This window comes from Oncorhynchus masou, chromosome 26, assembly GCF_036934945.1.
Source record: "Oncorhynchus masou masou isolate Uvic2021 chromosome 26, UVic_Omas_1.1, whole genome shotgun sequence".
Classification (NCBI taxonomy): domain Eukaryota; kingdom Metazoa; phylum Chordata; class Actinopteri; order Salmoniformes; family Salmonidae; genus Oncorhynchus; species Oncorhynchus masou.
In genome coordinates this window covers 23,635,932-23,647,932 of record NC_088237.1, presented here as the reverse complement: position 1 = coordinate 23,647,932, position 12,001 = coordinate 23,635,932, and the positions used below count along the sequence as shown (strand labels likewise).

At 47.9% G+C, this 12,001-nt stretch overlaps 1 protein-coding gene across 3 annotated transcripts in view; it reads left to right on the top strand.

Moving 5' to 3' along the window:
• LOC135515072 (apoptotic protease-activating factor 1-like) overlaps positions 1 to 12,001 on the top strand; it is an 81,933-nt gene that overhangs the window by 21,689 nt on the left and 48,243 nt on the right. For all 3 annotated transcript variants that reach the window (XM_064938897.1, XM_064938896.1, XM_064938898.1), the window contains exons 18-22: positions 1,848 to 1,976; positions 2,105 to 2,230; positions 2,517 to 2,636; positions 2,721 to 2,846; positions 11,328 to 11,453. In XM_064938897.1, the coding sequence (XP_064794969.1) occupies positions 1,848 to 1,976; positions 2,105 to 2,230; positions 2,517 to 2,636; positions 2,721 to 2,846; positions 11,328 to 11,453 (627 nt within the window). The remainder of the gene's footprint in view (positions 1 to 1,847; positions 1,977 to 2,104; positions 2,231 to 2,516; positions 2,637 to 2,720; positions 2,847 to 11,327; positions 11,454 to 12,001) is intronic.

Genomic DNA, 12,001 nt, shown 5'->3' with positions numbered 1-12,001 from the left:
CTTCATGCAGCGTGACACATCTCCTTCACATAGAGTTGATCAGGCTGTTGATTGTGGCCTGTGGAATGTTGTGGTTGTGGACGACTAGCATGCAGATGAGCTTCCCTGAGACGGTTTCTGACAGTTTGTGCAGAAATTCTTCGATTGTGCAAACCCACAGTTTCATCAGCTGTCCGGATGGCTGGTCTCAGATGAAGAAGCCGGATGTGAAGGTCCTGGGCTGGCGTGTTTACACGTGGTCTGCGGTTGTGAGGCCGGTTGGACGTACTGCCAAATTATTTTGGAGGTGGCTTATGGTAGAGAAATTAACATTAAATTCTCTGGCAACAGCTCTTGTGGACATTCCTGCAGTCAGCATGGCAATTGCACACTCCCTCAACTTGAGACATCTGTGGCATTAACTACATGACATCAATTGTGTACGAACATTTCACCCCCCTTGCCCTCAGAACAGCCTCATTTCGTCGGGGCATCGACTCTACAAAGCGTTCCACAGGGATGCTGGCCCATGCTGACTCCAATGCTTCCCACAGTTGTGTTAAGTTGGCTGGGTGTCCTTTGGGTGCTGGGCCATTCTTGCTAAAACTGTGATAAACCCAGCAGCGTTGTAGTTTTTGACACAAACCAGTGTGCCTGGCACCTACTACCATACCCCGATCAAAGGCACAAATCTTTTGTCTTGCCCATTCACCCTCTGAATGGCACACAATATAGGTCTCAATTGTCTCAAGGCTTAAAAATCCTTCTTTAACCTGCCTCCTCTCCTTAATTTACACTGATTGAAGTGGATTTAACAAGTGGCATCAATACGTTTTTTTTTTTACCAGGTTTCACCTGGTCGGTCTGTCATGGAAAGAGCAGGTGTTCATAATGTTTTGTGTGCTGTGTTGACGCAGTGCATCGACAATCTGTCAAATTCTGTCTATATTTGTGTTTTAGCGGTATGTTCTTGTTTAGTAAACTGCTCCTAGAGCAATCTGTCCTTGAAACAATGAGAATGCCCTGGACAACTTGTCTTTCATGTTTTGGTATTTGGGCCTGTCTGTCCATCAGAGGGTAGAAGCGTGTGTTCTGACTGAGAATGAAGCCGTCCCACTCCTGGGAAATGTAAAGGTCTCTGTGTCCGTGTCTGTTCTCTCCACTCCAGGAATCAGAGTGGCGTTGAATGTCAGAGTGGCGTTGAATGTCAGAGTTGTCAGTTTGTAGGCTAGTATTGACAGAAGAATAGATAGCTTGATGGACTTGAAAAACAATTATGGCACATAGAAACAGCAGTTGGAACTCTTTTGTTTTCCACCTGAATCTCTGTTTTCTCTCTGTCTCTTTCCCTTTCTTTTCTTCAGTCTGCTTTCCCTTCACAATCACACACTTTGCCAAGTTGGAAGATATGGAAATCATCATCATCATCCATGGTTAAGATACAGGTTGACATGTATTGTCATGAGTCTTGCCCTGGAGGCAAAACTGAGCCGTTTCCGCTAGATGGGACAGCTGCAAAGTCATAAAAATGAATGAAAACAAAACCTGCAGTTGAGACTCTTCACTTCGCAGCTTATCAGGCTATTACCATGTTGCTTCCATCTAATCCCATCCTGTCATGTCCTTTACAGTTCACATTACATTTGAGTCATTTAGCAAAGACTCCAGAGCAACTTACAATTAGATCTCTACATGGTCTGACCTAACAACCTATGAGCCCTCCAAGGGGCCATCAAGAAGTGTCTAGAAAGTTATCACTAGTTTATGCATGGAAGCCATTTTGTGCCCCACATATTGGCAGTTGCACTAGAGATCGATCACCAGCTTTAACAATGGTGTAGTGACAGATCCCCCCCTGCTGTTCCCAGGTGTTTGATGTAGAGACGGCGGCCATGTTGTTGGAGATCCGGACCAGTCGTCTGAGCACGGTGCAGTACTGTCACGCCTGCCCCAGCAGCAACCTGGTGGCCATCGCACTGTCACACTATGCTGTGGAGGTACACACACACACAGGCTGTTGACTATTACATTGTGCCATGTAGGTACACACGTGGTGGCTATAGCCCTATCAAACTACTACACCATCATACGGCAGGATATGACCTCATAGGTCTCTTCCCTCCAGCTGTGGGACATAGAGACCAGTAAGAAGATGGCTGACTGTAGTGGTCATCTGAGCTGGGTCCATGGAGTCCAGTTCTCCCCTGACGGATCTCTACTGCTCTCCTGTTCTGACGACCAGACTGTCAGGGTAAGTGTGTGTGTGTGTGTGTGTGTGTGTGTGTGTGTGTGTGTGTGTGTGTGTGTGTGTGTGTGTGTGTGTGTGTGTGTGTGTGTGTGTGTGTGTGTGTGTGTGTGTGTGTGTGTGTGTGTGTGTGTGTGTGTGTGTGTGTGTGTGTGCGTCTGCCGTCTGTCTGTCAATAATTTGTCCAATCTGTCTTCATCAGTTAACCCTTCCCGTGACATATTGTACATAAATAACCATTTAACATTTTTAATGGCATAAAAAATGTAATGCCGTGATGTGTGTGTGTCAGGTGTGGGAGACTAAAAAAGTCCACACCTCATCAGCTGTCTGTTTGAAGAGGGACTCTGACGTGCTCTTTAACAACAGTGACATTACCGTGGTCGCGGCCGACAACCGCAACAGACTGCAGGTGAGAGGGCTGGGCTGGACACACACACACACAATGACGTTTTACAGATGTGACAGGTGTTAACCCTGTGCGTGTGTGTGTCAGGTGAGGAATGGGAGGACCGGAGCGGTGATGTTCCAGTCAGAGAACCAGGAGTCTCGTATCCGCTGCACTGCGATCTGCTCACAGACCTCAGCCGTGGGGCTGGGACGAGAGGATGGGACGATACAGGTAAACACACACATAGGTACACACTTTTACCCTCACACACATACCCGAAAGCAAAAATCTTCAAGGACACAAAAGTAGGAAAATGCTTACGTATAATTTATGCTTAACTTGACAAAAGTGCAGGGGCTATGAGGGAAAAGTGCCAGAAATGTAAAAGGCTTTTTGGCTGGAGAAGATTGTGTCACTGCCAAACTTGATAAAGACCAACTGAGCTGTAGGAAAGGCAGGAAGAGACATTATTTCAGGTAAAGCTGGACACAATGTTCACCTTGCTGGAGGAGGTGTTTCTCACGTCCACTAATGGCTGGTGACATTGTGCTGGAAACCTCTGTCTGGCCTGTCAACCCTGTCTCAGTACTACTGTACTGTACGCTGTACTGTACTCTCTGCCTGCCTGCCTGCCTATCCTGTCTCAGTCATACCGTACCCAGCTCTCTCTCTGTCTGGCCTGTCTCAGTTGTACCGTACCCAGCTCTCTCTCTGTCTGGCCTGTCAACCCTGTCTCAGTTGTACCATACCCAGCTCTCTCTCCGTCTGGCCTGTCAACCCTGTCTCAGTCCTACTGTACTGTACCCAGCTTTCTCTCTCTCTTTCTGTCTGACAACCCTGTCTCAGTCCTACTGTACTGTACCATACCCAGCTCTCTGTCTGGTCTGTCAACCCTGTCTCAGTCCTACTGTACTGTACCATACCCAGCTCTCTGTCTGGTCTGTCAACCCTGTCTCAGTCCTACTGTACTGCACCATACCCAGCCCTCTGTCTGGTCTGTCAACCCTGTCTCAGTCCTACTGTACTGCACCATACCCAGCTCTCTGTCTGGTCTGTCAACCCTGTCTCAGTCCTACTGTACCATACCCAGCTCTCTGTCTGGTCTGTCAACCCTGTCTCAGTCCTACTGTACCATACCCAGCTCTCTGTCTGGTCTGTCAACCCTGTCTCAGTCCTACTGTACTGTACCATACCCAGCTCTCTGTCTGGTCTGTCAACCCTGTCTCAGTCCTACTGTACTGCACCATACCCAGCCCTCTGTCTGGTCTGTCAACCCTGTCTCAGTCCTACTGTACTGCACCATACCCAGCTCTCTGTCTGGTCTGTCAACCCTGTCTCAGTCCTACTGTACTGTACCATACCCAGCTCTCTGTCTGGTCTGTCAACCCTGTCTCAGTCCTACTGTACTGTACCATACCCAGCTCTCTGTCTGGTCTGTCAACCCTGTCTCAGTCCTACTGTACTGCACCATACCCAGCTCTCTGTCTGGTCTGTCAACCCTGTCTCAGTCCTACTGTACTGTACCATACCCAGCTCTCTGTCTGGTCTGTCAACCCTGTCTCAGTCCTACTGTACTGCACCATACCCAGCTCTCTGTCTGGTCTGTCAACCCTGTCTGTCCTACTGTACTGTACCATACCCAGCTCTCTGTCTGGTCTGTCAACCCTGTCTCAGTCCTACTGTACTGTACCATACCCAGCTCTCTGTCTGGTCTGTCAACCCTGTCTCAGTCCTACTGTACTGTACCATACCCAGCTATCTCTCTCTCTCTCTCTCTCTCAATTCAAATTCAATGTGCTTTATTGACATAGGAAACATGTGTTAACATTGTCAAAGCAAGTGAGGTAGATAATATACAAAAGTGAAATAAACAATAAAAATGAACAGTAAACATTACACATACAGACGTTTCAAAACAATAAAGACATTACAAATGTCATATTATATATGCACTGCTCATAAAAATGTAGGGAACACTAAAATAATACATCCTTGATCTGAATGAATGAAATATTCTTATTAAATACTTTTTTCTTTACATAGTTGAATGTGCTGACAACAAAATCACACACAATAAAATCAAATTTATCAACCCATGGAGGTCTGGATTTGGAGTCACACTCAAAATTAAAGTGGAAAACCGCATTACAGGCTGTTCCAACTTTGATGTAATGTCCTTAAAACAAGTCAAAATGAGGCTCAGTAGTGTGTGTGGCCTCCACGTGCCTGTATGACCTCCCTACAACGCCTGGGCATGCTCCTGATGTGGTGGCAGATGGTCTTTTTTTTATTTTACCTTTATTTAACCAGGCAAGTCAGTTAATTCAAATTCTCAATGACGGCCTAGGAACAGTGGGTTACGTCTACCTTGTCAGCTCGGGTTTTGAACTTGCAACCTTCCGGTTACTAGTCCCACACTCTAACCACTAGGCTACCCTGCCGCCCCGTCTCCTGAGGGATCTCCTCCCAGACCTGGACTAAAGCATCCGCCAACTCCTGGACAGTCTGTGATGCAACGTGTCGTTGGTGGATGGAGCGAGACATGACGTGCTCAATTGGATTCAGGTCTGGGGAGCAGGCGGGCCAGTCCATAGCATCAATGCCTTCCTCTTGCAGGAACTGCTGACACACTCCAGTCACATGAGGTCTATCATTGTCTTGCATTAGGAGGAACCCAGGGCCAACCGCACCAGCATATGGTCTCACAAGGGGTCTGAGGATCTCATCTCGGTACCTAATGGCAGTCAGGCTACCTCTGGCAAGCACATGGAGGGCTGTGCGGCCCCCCCAAAGAAATGCCACCCCACACCATGACTGACCCACCGCTAAACCGGTCTGCTGGAGGATGTTGCAGGCAGCAGAACGTTCTCCACGGCGTCTCCAGACTCTGTCACGTCTGTCACATGTGCTCAGTGTGAACCTGCTTTCATCTGTGAAGAGCACAGGGCGCCAGTGGCGAATTTGCCAATCTTGGTGTTCTCTGGCAAATGCCAAACGTCCTGCACGGTGTTGGGCTGTAAGCACAACCCCCCCACCTGTGGACGTTGGGCCCTCATACCACCCTCATGGAGTCCGTTTCTGACCGTTTGAGCAGACACATGCACATTTGTGGCCTGCTGGAGGTCATTTTGCAGGGCTCTGGCAGTGCTCCTCCTGCTCCTCCTTGCACAAAGGCGGAGGTACCGGTCCTGCTGCTGGGTTGTTTCCCTCCTACGGCCTCCTCCACGTCTCCTGATGTACTGGCCTGTCTCCTGGTAGCGCCTCCATGCTCTGGACACTACGCTGACAGACACAGCAAACCTTCTTGCCACAGCTCACATTGATGTGCCATCCTGGATGAGCTGCACTACCTAAGCTACTTGTGTGGGTTGTAGACTCCGTCTCATGCTACCACTAGAGTGAAAGCACTGCCAGCATTCAAAAGTGACCAAAACATCAGCCAGGAAGCATAGGAACTGAGAAGTGTTCTGTGGTCACCACCTGCAGAACCACTACTTTATTGGGGGTGTCTTGCTAATTGCCTATAATTTCTACCTGTTGTCTATTCCATTTGCACAACAGCATGTGAAATTTATTGTCAATTGGTGTTGCTTCCTAAGTGGACAGTTTGATTTCACAGAAGTGTGGTTGACTTGGAGTTACATTGTGTTGTTTAAGTGTTCCCTTTCTGTGTGTGTATGTATGTATGTGTGTGTGTGTGTGTGTGTGTGTGTGTGTGTGTGTGTGTGTGTGTGTGTGTGTGTGTGTGTGTGTGTTTTAACAATGTACAAATGGTTGAAGTACACAAGATAAAATAAATAAGCATAAATATGGGTTGTATATATAATGGTGTTTTGTTCTTCACTGGTTGCCCTTTTTCTCATGGCAACAGGTCACAAATCTTGCTGCTGTGATGGCACACTGTGGAATTTCACCCAGTAGATACCCAGAGTCTATCAAATTGGATTTGTTTTCGAATTCTTTGTGGGTCTGTGTAATCTGAGGGAAATATATCTCTCTAATATGGTCATACATTGGGCAGGAGGTTATGAAGTGCAGCTCAGTTTCCACCTCATTTTGTGGGCAGTGTGCACATAGCCTGTCTTCTCTTGAGAGTCAGATCTACCTACGGCGGCCTTTCTCAATAGCAAGGCTATGCTCACTGAGCCTGTACATAGTCAAAGCTTTCCTTATTTTTGGGTTAGTCACAGTGGTTAGGTATTCTGCCGCTGTGTACTCTCTGTTTAGGGCCAAATGGCATTCTAGTTTGCTCTGTTTTTTTGTTAATTATTTCCAATGTGTCAAATGTCTCTCTCTCTCTCTACCTATTTTGTACTCTCTGTCTCTCTTTCTGCTTCTCTTTTCTAGTTGTCATAAATTAGATTTTTCCTAGTTCTGACCATTTATTCCCACTCTCTGCTCTACTTGCTCCATCGCTCCCTGTCTCTATGATAAATGGTTGTTTACTGTCAGCCCAGGAAAATCTGGTCCCTTTTGGAAGTGTGTGTGGAGACACGGGGATGTCCCTGGAAGTGGTAGTAAGTAGTGTCACACAGGAGACTCAGGGATGTCCCTGGAAGTGGTAGTGAGTAGTGTCACACAGGAGACTCAGGGATGTCCCTGGAAGTGGTAGTGAGTAGTGTCACACAGGAGACTCAGGGATGTCCCTGGAAGTGGTAGTGAGTAGTGTCACACAGGAGACTCAGGGATGTCCCTGGAAGTGGTAGTGAGTAGTGTCACACAGGAGACTCAGGGATGTCCCTGGAAGTGGTAGTGAGTATTGTCACACAGGAGACTCAGGGATGTCCCTGGAAGTGGTAGTGAGTAGTGTCACACAGGAGACTCAGGGATGTCCCTGGAAGTGGTAGTGAGTAGTGTCACACAGGAGACTCAGGGATGTCCCTGGAAGTGGTAGTGAGTAGTGTCACACAGGAGACTCAGGGATGTCCCTGGAAGTGGTAGTGAGTAGTGTCACACAGGAGACTCAGGGATGTCCCTGGAAGTGGTAGTGAGTAGTGTCACACAGGAGACTCAGGGATGTCCCTGGAAGTGGTAGTGAGTAGTGTCACACAGGAGACTCAGGGATGTCCCTGGAAGTGATAGTGAGTAGTGTCACACAGGAGACTCAGGGATGTCCCTGGAAGTGGTAGTAGTGTCAGTAGGGATGTCCCTGGAAGTGGTAGTGAGTAGTGTCACACAGAGACTCAGGGATGTCCCTGGAAGTGGTAGTGTCAGTCAGGGATGTCCCTGGAAGTGGTAGTGAGTAGTGTCACAGGAGACTCAGGGATGTCCCTGGAAGTGGTAGTGAGTAGTGTCACACAGGAGACTCAGGGATGTCCCTGGAAGTGGTAGTGAGTAGTGTCACACAGGAGACTCAGGGATGTCCCTGGAAGTGGTAGTGAGTAGTGTCACACAGGAGACTCAGGGATGTCCCTGGAAGTGGTAGTGAGTAGTGTCACACAGGAGACTCAGGGATGTCCCTGGAAGTGGTAGTGAGTAGTGTCACACAGGAGACTCAGGGATGTGCCTGGAAGTGGTAGTGAGTAGTGTCACACAGGAGACTCAGGGATGTCCCTGGAAGTGGTAGTGAGTAGTGTCACACAGGAGACTCAGGGATGTCCCTGGAAGTGGTAGTGAGTAGTGTCACACAGGAGACTCAGGGATGTCCCTGGAAGTGGTAGTGAGTAGTGTCACACAGACAGGTGTGTAGAACTCTGTACTCCAGTTGGGGCCACACCTCAGGAACCTCTTTAATTAATGAAGGGGGCCTGGGCTCTAACCAACACGGGGTTAATGGATTATAATAACTCGGGCCTCTTCTCTCACTCACACACACATACTTGGGTGTCTGTCTACTCTTCTGAGTCAAGACAGTCAAGAGGGGGGATGAGGAGATGAGGAAGAGGACAGAGGGATGATAATGGTTGAAATGAGTGGAGCTGAAAGACTGCAGGGTTGTGTAATATCAGTTACTTAACATGTGAAAAGTGGGCATACCATGGAAATGTTGGTTTCACTGTGAGGATACTTGTGTTGGTCTTTACACCTGTTCCATTACGTCTAATTCCTCTCAATTCCACCAGAGGGAGCTGCTGCTTTGTGTCCTTCCAGGTCCGCTGCTGCAGTAGTCCTCGCTCTCTCGCTCTCTCTCTCGCACTCTCTCGCGCTCGCTCGCTCTCTCTCGCGCTCGCTCTCTCTCTCGCTCGCACTCTCTCTCTCGCTCGCACTCTCTCGCTCGCACTCTCTCTCTCGCTCGCACTCTCTCTCTCGCTCGCACTCTCTCTCGCTCGCACTCCCTCTCTCGCTCGCACTCTCTCTCTCTCTCGCTCACTCTCTCTCACTCACTCTCTCTCGCTCGCACTCTCTCGCTCACTCTCTCGCTCGCACTCTCGCTCGCTCGCTCTCTCACGCTCGCTCGCTCTCTCTCTCTCTCTCTCTCTCGCGCTCGCTCTCTCTCTCTCTCTCTCTCTCTCTCTCTCTCCCCCTCTAGCTCTTGCGTTCTTTCGCACTCTCTTTCCCTCTAGCTCTCTCTCTGCCTGCTCTCTCTTTCTCTCCACATCAGAGCCACTGTGCTATTAGAGCAGAGAGGTACAAATTGACCAGAACTCTAATGAACTCACAAAGCAATGCCCTCGTTGTCATTGACTCAGTTTGACGCATGCCTCGCATTCTAGTCTTCTTCCTGGGCCGTAATTGCCACTTTGATTGGCTCGGTTCTCTCCTTTGATTGGCTCGGTTCTCTCCTCTGGAATGACATGCTGTTTTTCAATTAAGAAGGAAAAGGAGAGAGGGACAGGAGTGTTGAAGAGAGTGTGTTCTACCCCAGGCAGGAGGGAAGACAGTTAGGCAGGTACTGAGGACCATTGGATGGAGGACTGTACAGCGGCTGACCCCTCACAGGGGCTTGTTGCTGGCGCTAGGGCTAGAAACAGGCAGTGTGCAGGTATGGTAGTGTGATATGGCATGTGTGCGCGTCAGTAGAGGCTGCTGAAGGGAGGACGGCTCATAATAATGGCTGGAATGGAGTCAATGGAATTGTATCGAACACGTGGTTTCTATGTAATTGATACAGTCCAGCCATTACTATGAGCCGTCCTCCCCTCAGCAGCCTCCACTGTGTGCTTCGACCTGGATTCAAATAATATCATAAATACTTTGCTTTAGTCTGCCTAGATGGTCAGGGTGTGCACTGTTGGGACTATTCCATTTGTCCATTTGCACCAGGCTCAATCAAGTGCTGATCTTTTTAAGGTGTATGTGTGTGTGTTCCTTGACCACCTCAAAGGGATTGTCATCAGTATTAGGGTGAGGGATGGCTCCAGTTCTGTGGAGTGATCTATTGTTCAAATGGAGTTTAAGGTGCAAATCTTTCTGTATGCAGTATTACACAAAGGAGGCTGCACCTGTGGATGAAAACAGATCAGGGATCAGTACATGTTAACCTGCTCATCGTAAGGTGCTCCGATGACCACTGCTCTCAGATCAGATCTGTGCTGCTTTCGTTGATCTGTTTATTCCTAAGCGTCATAAGCCAAACTAGTATTCCTAACGCTAACATGTTTTCCTCAACCTTTCCCTCATATCGCCCTGAGCACCCTCCCTGCTGCCTCATTCCCAAACCTTGAGGTGAGCTGGCAACCTTTTGAAACCCGTTTCCCAGTAGCATCGCAGAGCGTCCTCTGGTTGGCATGCCCTGCGGCCAGCCTTCTCACGCGTTTGTTTGAAGTAGGGTTTTATTTGAGAGGTTTAAATATTTTAGCACAATCTCAATCTACGATTCACCTTGTGCTCAGTGTGGAGTGTCTCTCTCTGTGTGTGTGTGTGTGTGTGTGTGTGTGTGTGTGTGTGTGTGTGTGTAGTCATTTTTCGTTTAAAGTTATGAGCTTGTGTGTTTCTTTGCCTTTTGGTTTACACTACAGATATCATACTAGGAGGGTTCATTTATTATTTTGCGATAATATTATAACTTAAGTTTGCAATCATTTCCAATAGTTCAATGTCAACAGAATTCAGCCTTAAAATTCTAGTCCAACTACTCAGTCAAGTTATCAAAGATGGCGCAGGAAGTTTGTAAGACAGTTAGGACTTCTAGGACCTCAATAATGTACTCTGTCTGGTTGTCCGAGTTTCCGTTGTCTCCCTTTTATAAGATTAAAGTGGTTTTGTAACTTGAAGCCAGTTCTTTGGGCATCAGAGCTGTTTTTTATCCTGCTGTGGCAGTGTTGTCTGTCAGACCCTCACACAAAGCAGTCAGGGCAGATCCACTCTGCTAATGGGCTGAACAATTGCACGCAGAGCCCGGTAATATTTAAAACATGTCCTTTTTGATGAGCTTATCACTGTCAACCTAAACGCATTACTTTGGTCTCCCTTTTTATTCTATATATTTTTATTTTGCTCTTTTACTAGTTTTGGTCTAGGCTTACCCATAGACAGTTAGGTTATTTCTTTATCCTCCCAGCTTTCCCCTCTAAATATCTCTGTCTTCCCTCCTCTTTCTGTCTCCCGTTTTCTATCTCACTTGAGCGGTTGCTTGTTTTTACACTTTTGGGAGCAAAATATAGTGTGGGACTCTCTTATTTTATTTTTTCTAAGTTTACTATTCGGTTAGTCTCCAACTTCTTGGGATGTGTGTCAACTCATGATTTTAATAGATTGTTTTTGCTCTTTTGACACAGTAATAAAGGATTTAATTGGAATCATCTGTCTCTTCCCTCCCCTCTCTCTCCCCAGGTGTTGGAGGTGCCGTCGGGGACCTCTCTAGCCACTCTTCAGGGTCACACCAGGACAGTTCTCCACTGCCAGTTCACCCCGGAGGGACACACACTCATCACTTCCTCTGAGGACACCACCATACGGGTGGGGCCCTTCTCTTTCTTCCTCATCCTTCTTTCTTCTCTTCTTCTCTTCTGTGGTTTGTTATTTCCCTCCCTGTGTGTCTGATGTTTTCGGACTGTTCCGCTCTGTCACCCCTAACAGCTCTCCTCTACAGTTCCAGCCTCACTGAACATATCCTCTCATCTCCTCTCCTCTGTTTTTAGGACAGCCTGTCCACTGCTAGACCTATCTGCCTATCAGAAGTACACACACTATCCAGACCTCCATCTTGCTGCAAATCAGAACAGCACAGCCTCACTTTGTATTCATCTTACTCTATATTCCATTACTGTCCATGGACCATCTCCTGTTTAGTCCCTCACTGTCCATGGACCATCTCCTGTGTAGTCCCTTACTGTCCATGGACCATCTCCTGTTTAGTCCCTCACTGTCCATGGACCATCTCCTGTTTAGTCCCTCACTGTCCATGGACCATCTCCTGTCCATGGACCATCTCCTGTGTAGTCCCTCACTGTCCATGGACCATCTCCTGTTTAGTCCCTTACTGTCCATGGACCATCTCCTGTGTA